Here is a 17385-nt window from a genome sequence, read left to right as displayed (position 1 = left end):
TATTCTGGTTCCTCATCCTTCCACTGTTAACTATTTATCCTCTCAACAATAACTTCAAATTTTGAACAAACTTGTCAGACCTTCAATTTTACTTAATATATATTTTTAAAAATGAGATCTATTTACTTCAACCAGATTCAGAATGAAAATGTTTGTTGCAATATCTTTCAATATTTAGGTTTCAATTACTGGAGAATGGGTTCCTTGGCAGTCAAAGGTTCCACAGATTGAAGTTGAGACTCATAAAGTTGCTGCTCCAGATGTTGTTGTACCAACCTTAGATACAGTCCGTCATGAGGCCCTTCTGTACACCTGGCTTGCTGAGCATAAACCATTAGTCCTATGTGGACCGCCAGGTTCTGGCAAAACCATGACCCTATTCAGTGCACTAAGAGCTCTACCAGATATGGAGGTATGAAACTCTTTTGAATTTTCTTCGTAGCTTGAGCTGCTCCAAAATGTTTGTTGTTTTTATTTCTCCCCAGTTTCTGATATGATTGAAATACATTAAAGTTATGCTCTTTGCTATTTTGTTAATAGGTTGTAGGTCTGAACTTCTCCAGTGCAACTACACCTGAGTTGGTTCTGAAAACATTTGATCACTACTGTGAGTACCGTCGAACGCCGAATGGAGTTGTGTTAGCACCTGTGCAACTTGGCAAATGGCTTGTGCTATTCTGTGATGAAATCAATCTTCCAGACATGGATAAATATGGCACACAGAGGGTCATATCCTTCATTAGACAGGTTTGTAAAAGGAGTTGTCACACAGCTGAGTTAAATGAGGAAGCTCATTGTTGAACTATAGTCATGGTGGCTTATCTTTACTCCAGATGGTGGAACATGGTGGTTTCTTCCGTACATCAGACCAGACCTGGGTTAAGTTGGAAAGAATCCAGTTTGTTGGAGCATGCAACCCATCTACTGATCCAGGAAGGAAACCACTTTCACACAGGTAATATTTTAATAATTCTATTGTTTTACATATTGGCATTCAAAGCACATATTTGTCACCATATGCAACTCTTCTCTTGTGGGCATGCACAGTAAATCCAAGAAACATAATAGAATCAATGAAAGTCCACACCCACCAGAACAAACAACCAATGTGCAAGTACAAAAGAGCAAGGAAATAATTGTAATAATAAATAAGCAATAAATATTGAGAACTTGAGATGAAGAGTCCTTAAAAGTTGAGTCCATAGGTTGTGGGAACAGTTCAGTGATGAGGCAAGTAAAGTTACCCCTCTGGTTCAAGAGCCCTGATGGTTGCAGCGTAATAACTGTTTTCCTGAACCTGGTGATGTGGGTCCTGAGGCTCCTCTATCAACTTTCTGATGTCTGCAGCAAGAAAAGAGCATATCCTGGGTGATGGGGGCCCTTAATGATGGATGCTGCTTTCCTGTGACAGCACTCCATGTAGATGTGCTTGATAATGGAGAGGGCTTTACCAATGATGAACTGGACCATATCCATTATATTTTGAAGATTTTTTTGTTCAAGGGCACTGATGCTGCCATTCTGGGCCATGATGCAACCGGTTAATATACTCTCCACCATATATCTATAGATGTTTGTCAAAGTTTTAGTTGCCATGCCAAATCTTTGCAAACTTCTAAGGAAGTACAGGCGCTGTGGTGTATTCTTTATGTCACCTAGTGCTGGGCCCAGGACAGATCCTCTGAAATGATAATATCAAGGAACTTAAAATTACTGGCCTTCTCCACCTCTGATATGCCAATGAGGAATGACTCATTGACCTTCAGTTTCCTCCTCCTAAATCATTTATTAATCCTATTAATCATCTCCTTAGTCTTGCTGACAATGAATGAGAGGTTGAAACATCACTCAGCCAGATCTTCAATCTCCCTCCTAAATGCTGATTAGTCACCACTTTTGATTCGGGCAGAAACAGTGGTGTTGTTGCCATTGGAGCTGTGCCTAGCCTCACAATCATAAGTGTAAATTGAGTAGAGCAAGGGACTAAGCACACAGCCTTGTGGTGCAGCTGTGCTGATGGAGTTTGTGGAGGAGATGTGTTTGCCAATCCGAGCTGACGAGGATCTCCAAGTGAGGAAATGGAGGATCCAATTTCACAAGGAGCTATTGAAGCCAAGATCTTAAAGCTTATTAATTAGCTGAATCTTCAATTCAGGTGGCTAATAACCATTTACTTGTTTACCACTTCCTTCATATATTGTGAATTAATACCTGATTTTTTGATGTATTGGAAACTGATAAATTTGCATTGATAAAGCAGATTTGACAGTTGGAAAAACATCTACTTTGCAGGTTCCTGCGCCATGTACCCGTTGTGTATGTGGATTATCCAGGACCAGCTTCTCTTACTCAGATTTATGGAACATTTAACCGGGCTATGCTAAGACTCATTCCATCGTTGAGGACATATGCAGATCCCCTAACTGCAGCTATGGTGGAATTCTACATCATGTCACAGGTAGATTACTGTTGTGTGATAAGCAGTATTGTATCCCTAGAAAAATGTAGTTCTTTTTCAGATTGAAAATATAAGTACAGGTAGTCCCCGAGTTACGAACTTACAGATAACTCATACTTATGAAACCAGGAAGGAGAACGCTGTCCGCCATTTTAATTTGTTGCCGTTGACACTGTGTAGTGTTTAGCTTTGTATTTGGCTTAAATTTTTCTTAGGTAAGATTCACCCTGACCCCACCCCGAGTTCAATCCAGTGACAGACCGCTCGCGTGCCGGGTTGATGTTGAGCTCGCAACTTGAACTCGTAAAAAAAAACTGCCACCTCTAGTTTAAATTCCCATGCGGAATATTGTGGAGGATCAAATACCCAAACCCAGCACAGCCCCACTTGTCCCATTTAACCTGTCTCAGTGCAGTGGTCCTTAGGACCCAGTGGACCTTGGGAGCTGGCGGAGCCAGTGTTTCTGTTCCATTGACAGGAAGCGATTGCAATTGAAAATAAAGTGGAAATAATAAAGCGTTTGGAAAGAGGTGAAACGCCATCGGTCATTGGAATCATTGGCTACAGTCGGTCAACGATTGGAACGATTTTAAAGGATAACGGATAAAGTGAGAATAATGGAGCATGTGAAAGGCCCTGTCCCGATGAAAGCTACAATTATTACTAAGCAACGCAGTGGTTTAATTATTGGAATACATACATTTCTTAAGTGTTTTACATGCATAGAAAGGTAAAATATATACTAAGACAAACATTTGACTAACTGACGCTAAACAATACCGGATGTACTTGTTCCAACTTACGTACAAATCCGACTTAAAGACAGACTCAGGAACGGAACTGGTACATAACCGAGGTGACTGCCTGTAGTAAAATAGGGATACTGGTCCCTATCTGGTTTAAGCAAATGTCACATGTTGACAACATTTTACAGTTAAATCCAACTGATTTTTTTTAAATTGGTGTGATTTTTAAAAGTTATACCCTGTTTATTCATTATTTCTCAGGAGCGTTTCACTCATGACATACAGCCACATTATATTTACTCCCCTCGTGAAATGACACGTTGGGTCAGAGGAATCTTTGAAGCTTTGAGACCATTGGAAACACTTGCAGTTGAGGGTTTGATTAGAATCTGGGCTCATGAGGCTTTGCGGTTGTTCCAAGACAGGTTTGTGTCTTTGATGAAAATCACTATTTTTATGTTAATATTATGTTTTATGTAAATATACTTTACTTTTATTGTCACCAAGCAATTGATACTAGAGCGTACAATCATCACAGTGATATTTGATGCTGCGCTTCGCGCTCCCTGAAGTATAAGTCAAAGTAAGTATAATAAAAATTTAAATTATAAATCATAATTAGAAAATAGAAAAGGCAAAGTAAGGTAGTGCAAGTCAGGTCCGGATAGTTGGAAGGTATGGCCCATATCCGGGTCAGGATCCGTTCAGCAGTCTTATCACAGTTGGAAAGAAGCTGTTCCCAAATCTGGCCGTACGAATCTTCATGCTCCTGAACCTTCTCCTGGAGGGAAGAGGGACAAAAAGTGTGTTGGCTGAGTGGGTCATGTCCTTGATTATCTTGGCAGCACTGCTCCGACAGCGTGCAGTGTAAAGTGAGTACAAGGATGTTAGATTGGTTTGTGTGATGTGCTGGTCTATGTTCACGATCTTCTGCAGCTTCTTCCAGTCTTGGACAGGACAACTTCCATACCAGGTTGTGATGCACCTTAGAAGAATGCTTTCTACGGTGCACCTTTAAAAATTAGTGAGGGTTTTGGGGGACAGGCCAAATTTCTTCAGCTTTCTCAGGAAGTAAAGGCACTGGTGGGCCTTCTTGGCAGTGGACTCTGCTTGTTTAGACCAAGTCAGGTCATTTGTGATATTCACCCCGAGGAACTTAAAGCTTTTGACTGTTCCACCTGAGCACCACCAGTGTAGATGGGGTCGTGCAGTCCGCTACTCCTTCTGAAGTCAACAACCAATTCCTTCGTCTTGCTGATGTTGAGGGATAGGTTATTGTCTTCGCACCATGCCACCAGGTTCTTAATTTTCTCTCTGTACTCAGACTCATCATTACCCAAAATACGGCCTACAATCGTGGTGCCATCAGCAAACATATAATATGTATGAATGTGACATTCATGTTGCATTATTTTTACTTTAAGGCTTGTGGACGATGAGGAAAGACAGTGGACAGATGAGAACATTGACATAGTGGCTCTCAAGCATTTCCCTAATGTTGACAAAGAAAAAGCTTTGACTAGACCTATTTTGTATAGTAACTGGCTGTCAAAGGTAAGAAATTGAGTCATAAACATTTTTAAGTAATTACCAGTTGGTGGTGATGGTGTACTTAATTTGTTAAACAATTCTTTAGTTTGACTTCCTTCATATTATGGTTTTAGATCTTATTTGTTTAGGATGTTTACCTTTTCTCACTCCTCTTCACCCTCCCCCAGCATATCCATCTTATTTAAGTAAGCTGCAGGTTTGAATTTTTAACAAGTAATCAAAGTAATCTTCTAAAACACCCATGAGATCCTCAAAAACACTCATCAAATTTCTTACTGTAATGCTGGAGTAAGAGAACCCTATTTACTAATCTCTTTTGGGAAAAGAAAAATCATTCACAAGACTTTGATGTAAAATTTTCCTGAAGCTGGATATGAATTGACACCAATGTAGTCTTTACCTTGTACTTGAAAATTAAATTTTCATTTTTTTAAGTGGTAATAATATTTGTGTCACATACCAACAATGACTTGCTCCCAGTAGAGAGCCTTACCACCTTGCTGTTCAATGATGTTCATCAGTGAGGCCTTAAAATCCTAGATCTGGGGGAATTGCCTTTGACCATGAAGTAAAAAGGATTATCCACTTAATACTCTGAAAGAAAAGGTGAGAGACTGAGTCTCCTGCAATGAATAACTGATCACCTGATATCCCAAAGTCTTCCTACCATGTACAAGACTTAAATTTGAGAGCATGATAGAATTCTTCCCATTTGCCTGGATGAATGCTCAACACCTCCCAGGTCAAGGAAGCCCATTTAATTGACACTATATTCATTATACTGATTATTGATTTCATCTATTACTGCACACTCTAAATACAGTGCCATTTCTTTTCTGAGCTATTTTGAGAGCACCTGTGTAATCCACAAAATCAAACCACCAGGGAAGGATCAGGTGTTTGGAAACAGGACCGCTGTAGTAAAAACTACACACTGAAAAATGAATTTTAAAACACCTAACATTTTATACGAGTTGTTACTGATTCCTTTCTGTAGATTCCAAATAAACTGATTAAGATTGTTGTCAAATCCCAGTTCCTTTTCCCCAGCAGGATGCAATTTTTTTTTAGAGCAAAACAATGCTTTCTTGCTGCCCCTTTTCTGAGGTACACTTTGTTCCTTTTTCCTGTTTGACCAGATTTCACTTATTTATTTGACTTTGTTTCATTAAAGTTTCCAACTTTATTAATTCTTCTCACATTAATTTCTGCCGTTTTGTACAGCTGTATATTTCCTTTCTTTTCCTTACCCCAATGATGATCCAGTGTTCTTCCCTTTTCCTTTTACTGGTTTTAGCATTTCACATTGTTTGGGTAAGAGGACTTTGTCCCTTTTATTTAAGTCTACTCTATCAGTAAAGCATTCCTGTCTTTCATAGTAGTTTGTAGGATCAGTTGATTCCTCCTTTTTCTCTTTGTAGAATTATTTGTTGATCAGTCCATTTCTTAAAATACTGCATATTTTTTTTAGGATTACATACCAGTGGATCAAGAAGAACTGAGAGATTATGTCAAAGCCAGGCTCAAAGTTTTCTATGAGGAAGAGTTGGATGTCCCCTTGGTACTTTTTAATGAAGTTTTGGATCATGTGCTGAGAATTGACAGGTATGAAATCACACTTGTCAATTCCATGATTAGTAAACTTGATGTGGTATTAATGTGTGTATATTAAAATTTTGTGTTTGTGAAAGTGCAAAATTCAAATTTTGAAGTAATAGGAGATATAACTCAGATTCACTAGAACAGCAAATTGGAATTATTTGGGTTATTCCATTTACATCTGCACCTATTAACATTTGGTTTCTGAATAAACTAGTCAATACAGAAAGGAATGTACTTTTTTGGATGGTGGGGGAAGTCTGTCTAGTAGTTAATGGGTTAGAAATGAAAGGTCACATTAGTAAGTTTAAACCACATTTGACATACAAGACAATGCAAGAGAAATCCTATGAACCTAAATCTCACAAGAAACATCTGTTTCATATGTGAAACACTGTTAATGGTGAATATCTGAATTGAAAGCAGAAAACTCTGGAAGTACTCAAGGTATATTGCAATCTATATTTTACACATGAAGCTATTCAGTATCAGTCTCTTTTTTTTAAGGGAATCATGAATCTGAACCCCCTTTAAATGTTTGCCATTGCATCTCAACTAACAGAAGCATTAACCTAACTGGTCAATTCATCCTAGCAAGTTTTGCTTTCATGTCCCTTATTGTTGCTCTTAGGTTCTGTCATAGCATGCAGTTACTGTTGGGGGTCCATACACACTTCTACACCAGACTTCTTGCTTTTATTCTCACCTCCACCTGAACAATTGCTACATTCAAGTTTATGAACTCATTAAAAAAGCACTTGTGGAAATCTGGAGAATGACAAACATACTCCACCGGTCCTGACATCCTTGATTTACTTATCAGCTACTTAATTATTGTATACAGTTCTTTTTTCTATACTTTTATTACCATCTCATTCATTCTGTACTATTTTGAACCTTAAGTAGTCGAAGTGTGTATTTACTGCTTATTGAAAGCACCAGAAGTTCTCACCTTTATTGAGAATTCAGAAACAGATCTGTCAGGAAAGAAACTCACGAACAATTCACCAATCCAGCTCTTCAACTTGCACAAGTGTCGCACTTCAAAATTTGAACCATTGTTTAGCTGAGAGAGATGAAGTCTTGTGTCTTCTGAACCCTTGAAGTGGGAGTGGAACCAAAGTCTCACCATATTCATGCTATTTGTGTCAGTAGCAGGTTTCTTAATGAATGTCTCATAGAGCTGGTGATGTTTGAGAAGGTTGCAGAGCCAGGGGCTGAACCAGCTGAAAGCGTATCCATTGGTGGGTGCATAGATGTTTGAAGCTGAAATGGAAAAGAACCAACAAGTCAATTGGTATAGGCACTTAAGTATAAAGTCGTAAAAGGATGGAAAATGATTTAATGAAGTAAATCAGAAGCCCTGACATAGTAAAAGCGAGGAGAAAGTGGTTTCAAAAGTGAATAAGACTAATCGATGTGAAATTGTGGGAAACTGAGCATCAGAATGGCTGATTTAGTGGCTTTCCAAATTAGGGCCAACATTACTAAATAGCCCAAGTGCACCTGTCATCTTGAACACCTCCCATTCCATCTATGGGAGATCTTGCAGTTCCCATATTGACTACATCTCAGCTCAGAACTCACAAAAATAGAATGGAAGCAAGTGACCTTCAATCCCAAAGAGATTGCCTGAGAAGAAGGTTGGCAGGGATGGTTCTGTGAGTCAGTATTAGAATTGATTTTTGTTTAATTGTAAATAAATTACTTAAGACCATAAGACACAGGAGCAGAATTAGGCCATTTGGCCCATTGTACTTTTCTACCATTCAATCATGGCTGATCCTTTTTCTTCCCCTCCTCGGTCCCACTCCCCGGTCTTCTCCCCGTAACTTTTGATGCCATGGCCAATGAAGAACCTATCAGTCTCTGCCTTGAATACATCCAACGATCTGGCTCCACAGCTGCCTGTGGTGACAAATTTCACAAATTCACCACCCTCTGGCTAAAGAAATTTCTGTGCATCGCTGTTTTAAATGGACACCCCTCTGTCCGGAGGCTTTGTCCTCTTGCACTAGACTCCCTCACATGTCAAACATCCTTTCCACATGTATTCTGTGTAGGCCTTTTAACATTCAAACGGCTTCATTGAGATTTCCCTCCCCACCCCCTTTCTTCTAAATTCCAGCAAGTACAGGCCAAAAGCTATCAAACGTTCTTCATATGATTGCCTTTCATTCCCGGAATCATCCTTGTGAACCTCTTCTGAACCCTCTCCAATACCAGCACATCCTTTCTTTGATGAGGAGTCCAGAACTGTTCACAGTATTCAAGGTGAGGCCTCAACATCACATCCTTGCTCTTATATTCTAGACCTCTTGAAATGAGCGCTGACATTGCATTTGCCGTACTCACCACCAACTCAACCTGCAAGTTAATCTGTACAAGGATTCCCAAGTCCCTTTGCATCTCAGATTGTTGGATTTCCTCCCTGTTTAGATAATAGTCTGCACATTTATTTATACTACCGTAGTGCATGACAATGAATTTTCCCACATAGTGTTTCATTTGCCACTTTCTTGCCCATTATCCTAATCGAAACCCTTCTGCAACCTCCTTGTTTCTTCAACACTACCCACCCCTCCACCAATCATTGCATCATCTGCAAACTTGACAACAAAGCCATCTATTCCATCATCTAAATCACTGATATCGAGCATAAAAAGAAGCGGTCCCAACACCGACCTTAAGGAAAACTGGCAGCCAACCAGAAAAGGATCATGAGACATCATAGCAGAATTAGGCCATTCAGCCCAACAAGTCTGCTCCAGTTCATCCCAAATCCCATTTCCCATACTCTGCCCTCTCCCCATATCCCTTGATGCCTTGACCAATCAGGAATATATCAACTTCCGCTTGAGTATACCCAAGGACCTGGCCTCCTGCAGTTTGGCAAAGAATTCTAGATTCACCACACTTTGGCTAAAAAATATTCCTTCTTTCTTCTACTCTAAAAGGTCACTCCTCAATTTTGAGGCCTTGCCCTCTAGTTCTGGATACCCCCACCAGAGCAAACATCCTCTCCACATCCACCTTATCTAGTCCTTTTAACGTTTAGTAAGTTTCAGTGAGATACCCACACATTCTTCTAAATTCCAGTGAGTACAGGCCCAGAGCTGCCCAACACTCCTCATATGTTAACCCCTTCATTTTCAGAATCATCCTTGTGAACCTCGTCTGGACACTCCAATGACTATACATACTTTCTGGGATAAGGTGCCTAAAACTATTGACAGTACTCCAAGTATGCCATGACTGGTGTCTTAAAAAGCTTCAGCATTATCTTCTTGTTTTTTATATTCTATTCCCCTTGAAATAAATACCGACATTGCATTTGCCTTTTTTTTAACCACACACTGAACCTGTGAATTAACCTCCTGGGAGTCTTGCAGGAGGACTCGTAAGTCCCTTTTGCACCTCTGATATTTGAATTTTCACCTCATATAGATAGTCTGCACTGCTGTTTCTTTTACCAAAAGAGCGTTATCATTCATTTCCCAACAGTATTCTATCTACCATTTTGTTTTTGCCCATTCTTCCAATTTGTGTAAGACCTGCAATCACATTACTTCATCAGCGCTACCTACTCCTCCACCTATCTTCATATCATCTGCAAACTTTGTCCCAAAGCCATCAATTCCACTATCTAAATCGTTGAGAAACAATGTGAAAAGTAGTGGTCTCAATACTGACCCTGAGGAACACCACTAGTCGCTGGCAGCCAACTAGAAAAGGCCCCCTTATTCCTATTCGCTGCTTCCTGCCTGTCAGCCATTCTTCTATCCATGCCAGTATATTTCCTGTAACACCGTGAGATTTTATCTTGTTAAGCAGCCTCATGTGAGGCACCTTATCAAATGCCTTCTGAAAATCTAAGTAAATGACATCCACTGGCTCTCCTTTGTCCACCCTGCTTGTTACTTCCTTGAAGAATTTTAACAGATTTGTTTTATTCCCACCCGCTGCCTTCTACCAATCAGCCAATGCTCTACCATGCTAGTACAGTGGTGCTACGAAGTTTGTGAATCCTGTAGAATTTTATCTATTTCTGCATAAATATGACCTAAGCTATGATCAGATCTTCACGCGTCTAAAACTAGATGAAGAGAATCCAATTAAGTAAATAACAAAAAAACAATACTTGTTCATTTATTTATTGAGGAAAAAATTATTCAATAATTATATGTATTTGTTGGAAAATGTATGTGAACTTATGGGGTAATGCCTTCTACAAAAGCCATTTGGAGTTGGGTGCTCCAGTCAATGAAGTGAGATTGGAGGCATGGGTTGCAGAGGTGCAAAGACACAAAGTCAGGTTACTGGAGGAGCCTGCTCTTCTCAAGAAAGATCTGTTTATGTGCACCATGCCTCAATCAAAACAATTTTCAGAGGACCTTAGAAGAAGCATTGTGGAGATGCATAATGCTGGAAAAGGTTCCAAAAGGATTTCTAAAGGCTTGAGTGTTCGTCAGTCCACAGTAAGAAAAATTGTGTACAAATGTAGGAAACTCATTACTGTTGCTACTCTCCCTAGGAGTGGGCATCCTGAAAAGATCATACCAAAGGCACGATGTGCAATGCTGTAGGAGGTGAAAAATAACCCAAGGGTTAAAGCAAACGACCTGCAGAAATCTCTAGAACTTGTTAAAGTCTATGTTCATGTGTCCACTATAAGAAAAACACTAAACAAGAATGGTGTTCGTGGAAGAACACCACAGAGGAAACCACTACTCTCAAAAAAAAAATTGCTGCATGTCTCAAGTTTGCAAAAGACCACCTGGGTGTTTTACAACACTTCTGGGACAATGTTCTGTGGACAGATGAGAGAATAGTTGAGCATTTTGGCAGAAGTGCACATTGCAATGTTTGGAGGAAAAAGGGCACTGCACACCAACACCAAAACCTCATCCCAACTGTGAAGCATGGTGGAATGAACTAAAATTCCTCCAAGCCGATGTGCAGGACTGATCAATAGTTACCGGTAATGTTTGTTTGAAGTTACTGCTGTACGGGGGGGGGGGGGGGGGGGTCACACCATTTACTGAAAGCAACTTTTGACATGCCTTTTCTATTTCCCATTGTAATCTAGTCTACCTCCCAGCTACAGTTTGGATATAACTGCCTTCAGGGTCATTTTACCTTTGCAGTTTCTTAACTCGACCCACAAGGATTTCAACATCTTCTGATCCTATGTCACATCTTTCTAATGATTTAATGCCATTCTTTACCAGCAGAACCATGCTACCTCCCTCTGCCTACCTTCCTATCCCTCCAATGCAATGTGTAAAATCGGACATTCAGCTCCCAACTACAACCATCCTGGACATATCATCATGCCCGACTATCTGTAAAAGTGCAACAAGATCATCCACCTTATTTGTTGTACTCTGTGCATTGAGATACAACACTTTGAATACTGTATTTGCTACTGATTTTGATTTTGTGTCCCTAATGCACTGATACTCATGCTGCTGGCTGCAGTTTTGTCCTATCATCTGCCCGACAGTCTGACTGCGCACCATCTTTGCTTTTTTTTTTAACCATCCATCCTATCCTGAGCCCCTTCACTCTGGTTCCCATCTCCCTGCCCAATTAGTTTAAACCTTCCCTAATAGCTCTAACAAACCTGCCCACAAGAATATTGGTCCCCCTCTGATTCAGATGAAACCCATGCCTCCCCCAAAAGAGATCCCAATGATCCAGAAACCTGAAGCCCTGCTCCTCTACACCAGCTTCTCAGCCACGTGTTTATCTGCCAGCTCATCCTGTTTCTACTCTCACTATTGCGTGGGACAGGTAACAATCCAGAAATTACTACCCTGGAGGTTCTGCTTCTCAGCTTTCTGCCTAGCTATCTAAAGTCTCTCTTCAGGACCTCATTGCTTTTCCTTCCTATGTCATTGGTACCAATATGTAGTAAAACATCTGGCTTCTCTCCCACCCCTTCCAAAATGGTGTGGACGCAATCCAAGATGTCCCTGACCCTGGTACCTGAGAGGTAACATACCATCCAGGTGTCCCACTTGCATCTACAGAATCTCCTGTCTGTTTCTCTGACTATTGAGTCCCCTAACACTACTGGCCTCCTCTTCATCATCATCTTCTGTACCACAGATCTATGCTCAGCACCAGTAACCTGTTCTCTGTGGCATTCCACTGGGAGGTAAACCCCCACAGGGGGGTCATTTGGATATGATAAAGTGAGTTAATAAATATATGGATTACACACAATTTAAGGTATTCAGAATAAAAATAGACATCAAAAATGCAAATTTGCCATACTATTTGCTTGTGTTGCCACTATCAGGGAGGTAAGGATATGCAACCAAAAATTCCTCTGTATTTTAATAATTCTAAGAATCCTGCCATTTCAAAATTACCAATTTTATATTAATACTCCTGTTCAGTGGATTCTGTTTGATTTTTATCTTTATTAGTAAATTGTCAGATAGAATTTGGCGATCTACATAATGAAGTCCTCTGGTGTTCACAAGTTAGATTTTTATGATTCTGAAAATTATTGACCTTTAAAGTCGCCTTCATGTAATTACTATTTTTCAGGATATTCCGTCAACCACAAGGCCATTTGCTGCTCATAGGAGTTAGTGGTGCAGGAAAAACAACACTGTCTCGTTTTGTTGCCTGGATGAATGGTCTTAGTGTTTATCAGATTAAGGTTGGTGGTAGTAATTTATACTGTTTTGTAAGCAAAGTTGTGAAGTAGAAGGAACTTTATTCTAAATGTTCAGTTTGCAAAATATTGATGTGCAGGTTCATAGGAAGTATACTGGTGAAGACTTTGATGAAGATCTGAGATCTGTGTTGCGGCGATCTGGCTGTAAAAATGAGAAAATTGCTTTCATTATGGATGAATCCAATGTACTAGATTCCAGCTTCTTGGAACGTATGAATACATTGTTGGCCAATGGAGAGGTAAGTATGTTAAATGTTAAAACTAGAAATGTGAACTTTATTTGTAAAGAAGTGACTTGTCAGCATGTTAAATATTAGTAATACTGTTGCGTAAGCACAATTAATTAATTTGTGTGTAATAATAACATTAACTTCTGCAAAATATCTTGTCAGTATTACTCTAATCTGGCCACTTAAAAATGAATTTTAAACCTATGGGTCCAAATAACTCCTCTCAAACTTGTTAATCCTGAGTTAATGCTTTATTCAGCAAAAATCTAAACAACATGGGACTAAGTAAATCAAAATGAGGTAAACCTTAAGATATTTTAAAATATTTAATTTATGCTGAAGTATTTATATTATTACATTAATTTGTGATTTCCTGTTGAACAGGTGCCTGGTCTATTTGAAGGGGATGAATATGCCACCTTAATGACTCAATGCAAAGAAGGTGCTCAAAAGGAAGGTTTAATGCTTGACACTCACGAAGAACTGTACAAGTGGTTTACAGGCCAGGTTATCCGTAATTTGCATGTTGTATTTACTATGAATCCATCATCTGAAGGGTTAAAAGATCGAGCGGCAACCTCTCCAGCTCTTTTCAACAGGTGAACACAATTTTATTTGTATTATCTAATTATCAGCTCCAGCTGATTTTTTAAAAGGATGTATACAGTTTGTAAGTTTTCTGTGAAGGGGACATATAGTGGGGATTTTGAAGGTGGTTCAATAAAAGAATGGTTGGAATGTCAAACTCACTGCTGCAGAAAGTGTTTGAGATGGATCGTTTGGATGTATTTTGGGGAAGGCTACTTGAACATATGAAAGGGAAGAGAATAGCAAAGGAAACCAATTTCACCTTTTAAATCTAGAGGTATGGCATTACTGGAGAAAAGTATTGCTGAGTTTAAGAAATCCACTCTGATCTTGGTGTATAGCAGAGCAGCCAGGAGGACCCAAATGACCACCACCTATTTCTTGCATTCTGAGGAAGAACTGAAAGATGGTCTGAGGCAGTGATATTATCAACAGATGGTACTATATAAACTGTTACTGTGTCTTGTACCTAATGCAGATCTACAACACATTCTGGTAACAGATGCTGTTAGCTCAAAATATGAACATCCAGAGATCATAAAATAATTTTAACATAACCTAGTACTGAACACTTCTACTGACCAGTTTCTGGAAATTTACCTAGTTTTCTTCCTCCTTTCCAACCCCTCCCAATGTGAACCCCTCTTACTGTGAAGCTCTAAAGCAAGCCTTAAAACTATGTTGTCTTTCATTTCTATTAAAAAGTACTATTTCAAAGTACACGTATATCACCATAAGCAACCCTGAGGTTCATTTTCTTGCCAGCTTACACAGTAGATCCAAGAAACAGAATAGATTCAATGAACGACTGCACCCTGCAGGATAGACAAACAACCAGTGTGCAAAGGACAACAAACTGCAAATAGAAAAGAGGAAAAAAATTAATATTAAATAAGCAATAAGTATCAGGACATGGGATGAAGAGTCCTTGAAAGTGAGCCCGTATGTTGTGGGAACAGTTCATTGATGGGGTGAGTGAAGTTGTCCCCTCTGTTTCAAAAGCCTGATAGCTGATGGTTAATATTTATTCCAGAACCTGGTGGTGTGGGTTTGAGGCTCCTCTACCACCTTCCTGATGGCAACAGCAAGAAGAAAGCATGGTCTAGATGGTGGGGTCCCTGATGATGGATGTTGCTTTCTGACAACAGTGTTCCGTGTCGCATGGTGGAGAGAGCTTTACCTGTGATGGGCTGGGCTGGTCCGCTACTTTTTGTAGGCTTTTCCCTTCAAGGGCATTAGTGTTTACGTACCAGGCTGTGATGCAGGCAGACAGTATACTTTCCACCACACATAATGTATACAGAAGTTTGTCATAGTTTTAGATTTGCAAATAATACACACATACCTACTAACCTTGCTTTAAATGGCCTCACATAGCTAATGTGCAATTGAATAAGCTTAGTTAATAGATATAAAATTGAAGTAATCACCAATATAACAAAGCACACTGATCCCAACTATTAATTGTCATAAAGTAAAATGGGGTACAAAGACAACTGAAACAGCTTTGTTCTGAAGTTCCTGTGCCCAGATTGGCAGCATCCACTAGAGGGTTATCAAGGAATTTTACAACTGCAGCTAAATGTTTATGCCTTGGTAGATTTGCTGTTGGTGTATTTTCCTTCTGACTTAAAATTTATTCTGAACAAAAAGCTTTTTGAAGAAGTAGTTGATGAGATTTTTTTTTCTTCAAACCTGTTATTAACCTAATTTTCCCCTTCCCCCAAAGATGTGTGTTGAATTGGTTCGGAGACTGGTCCACTGAAGCTTTGTATCAAGTTGGCAAAGAGTTCACCAGCAAAATGGACCTTGAGAAACCGAACTATATTGTCCCTGATTACATGCCAATTGCTTATGATAAACTTCCTCAACCACCATCACATCGCGAGGCTATTGTCAACAGTTGTGTTTTTGTTCATTTAACATTACATCAGGTGAGCAATTATAGATGTAGTTTGGAAATACTTAGTATTTTTTTCAGTATTCTTGATCAGGAAAATCTGCATGCCAGTATTATTCAAATATACACACACCTGCTAACCTTGCTTAAATGGCCTCACAAAGCTATAACGGCTTTTGGTCTGCATGGCTCAAAATCAGTTTGAAAACACGAGATTCTGCAGATGCTGGAATCTTGAGCAACGCATACAAAATACTGGAGGAACTCAGCAAGTCAGGCTGCGATTCTGAGTAAACAGTAGACGTTTCAGGCCATGACCCTGCACCTGTACTGGAAAGGAAGGGGGTAAAAGCCTGAATAAGAAGAAAGGGGGAAGGAGTACAAGCTGCCAGGTGATGAGTGAGGGGGAAGGTGGGTGGGTTGGGAAGAGTGGATGAAGTCAAGAACTGGTAGGAGATCAGTAGAAGAGATAAAGCGCTGAAGAAGAAGGAATTTGACAGAGAACAGTGGACACTGGGAAAAAGTGAAGGAGGAGGGGAGCCAGAGGAAGGTGATGGGCTGGTGAAATGAGCAGGTAATCAGAATGGGGATTGAGAATGAGAGAACGGGTAAGTGAACAGAAATAACTAGAAGCTGAAGAAATCAATCTTCATTTTATCAGGTTGGAGGCTACCAAGACAATATGAGGTGTTGTTCCTCTAACCTAAGTTTGGCTTCATTATGGAAGTAGAGAGGTGGCCAGAGACAGATATGTCAGAGTGGGAAGGGAAGTCAAATTGAAATGGATAGCCACTGAGAGATCTTGCCTTTTGTGGTGAATAGAGTGAAGGTGCTTAACAAAGTTGTCCCCAGCAATCTGCATTGGGTCTTACTGAAATAGATGAGACCACACTGAACACCAGATAAAATAGATGGCCCTGACAGACTTGCAAGTGAAGTGTTGTCTCCTTCTCTGTTATATTTGTTCTCAGGATCAAGCTTTCCATTCTAGAATATATGAGATGTCCTCTTTTGTTTTTCCAAGGAACAGGGTCTTCCCTTCCACCAACATCGAAACTGTTCTCACCCATATCTCCTCCATTCCCCACCAGTTTGCCCTCACTCCGTTCTCTACCTGTCATAACTACCACCCACAAGCCTCTACATCCAGTACATTATTCTCCGCAATTTCCACCATCTCCAATAGGATCCTACCACTAAATACAGGTCTCCCCCGCTATCCAAAGGTAGAGCATTCCTATGAAACCGAAATGTCGTAAAGCGAAGAAGCAATTACTACTATATGAGAAAAATTTTTGAGCGTTCCCAGACCCAAAACAATAACCTACCAAATCATACCAAATAACACATAAAACCTAGAATAGCATGAACATATAGTAAAAGCAGGAATGATATGATAAATACACAGCCTATATAAAGTAGAAATATTGTATATACAGTGTAGTTTCACTTAACCAGAATCGGGAAGACTGCGAGCCAAAACAGATTTGTAGGAAAAAATTGGTACATATACTTATGCGCACACACCTGCCCGCGCAAGGCTTCACCGGTCATGGTAGTCTTTCTCGGCACGCACACACACACATACACATATGCATAGATATATACACACCCCTCCC

At 39.8% G+C, this 17385-nt stretch overlaps 1 protein-coding gene across 2 annotated transcripts in view; it reads left to right on the top strand.

Moving 5' to 3' along the window:
* The window catches only part of dync1h1 (dynein, cytoplasmic 1, heavy chain 1), a 104838-nt gene that overhangs the window by 48020 nt on the left and 39433 nt on the right, over positions 1-17385 (top strand). For both annotated transcript variants that reach the window (XM_073039644.1, XM_073039643.1), the window contains exons 38-48: positions 179-412; positions 541-747; positions 834-955; positions 2293-2458; positions 3466-3629; positions 4629-4758; positions 6227-6360; positions 12916-13030; positions 13126-13287; positions 13663-13877; positions 15596-15800. In XM_073039644.1, coding sequence (XP_072895745.1) covers positions 179-412; positions 541-747; positions 834-955; positions 2293-2458; positions 3466-3629; positions 4629-4758; positions 6227-6360; positions 12916-13030; positions 13126-13287; positions 13663-13877; positions 15596-15800 — 1854 coding nt within the window. The remainder of the gene's footprint in view (positions 1-178; positions 413-540; positions 748-833; positions 956-2292; positions 2459-3465; positions 3630-4628; positions 4759-6226; positions 6361-12915; positions 13031-13125; positions 13288-13662; positions 13878-15595; positions 15801-17385) is intronic.

The sequence above is a fragment of the Hemitrygon akajei genome, chromosome 3 (assembly GCF_048418815.1).
Source record: "Hemitrygon akajei chromosome 3, sHemAka1.3, whole genome shotgun sequence".
Lineage (NCBI taxonomy): Eukaryota > Metazoa > Chordata > Chondrichthyes > Myliobatiformes > Dasyatidae > Hemitrygon > Hemitrygon akajei.
The sequence above is the reverse complement of the archived record's forward strand: the minus strand, read 5'-3'. Positions and strand labels throughout refer to the sequence as shown.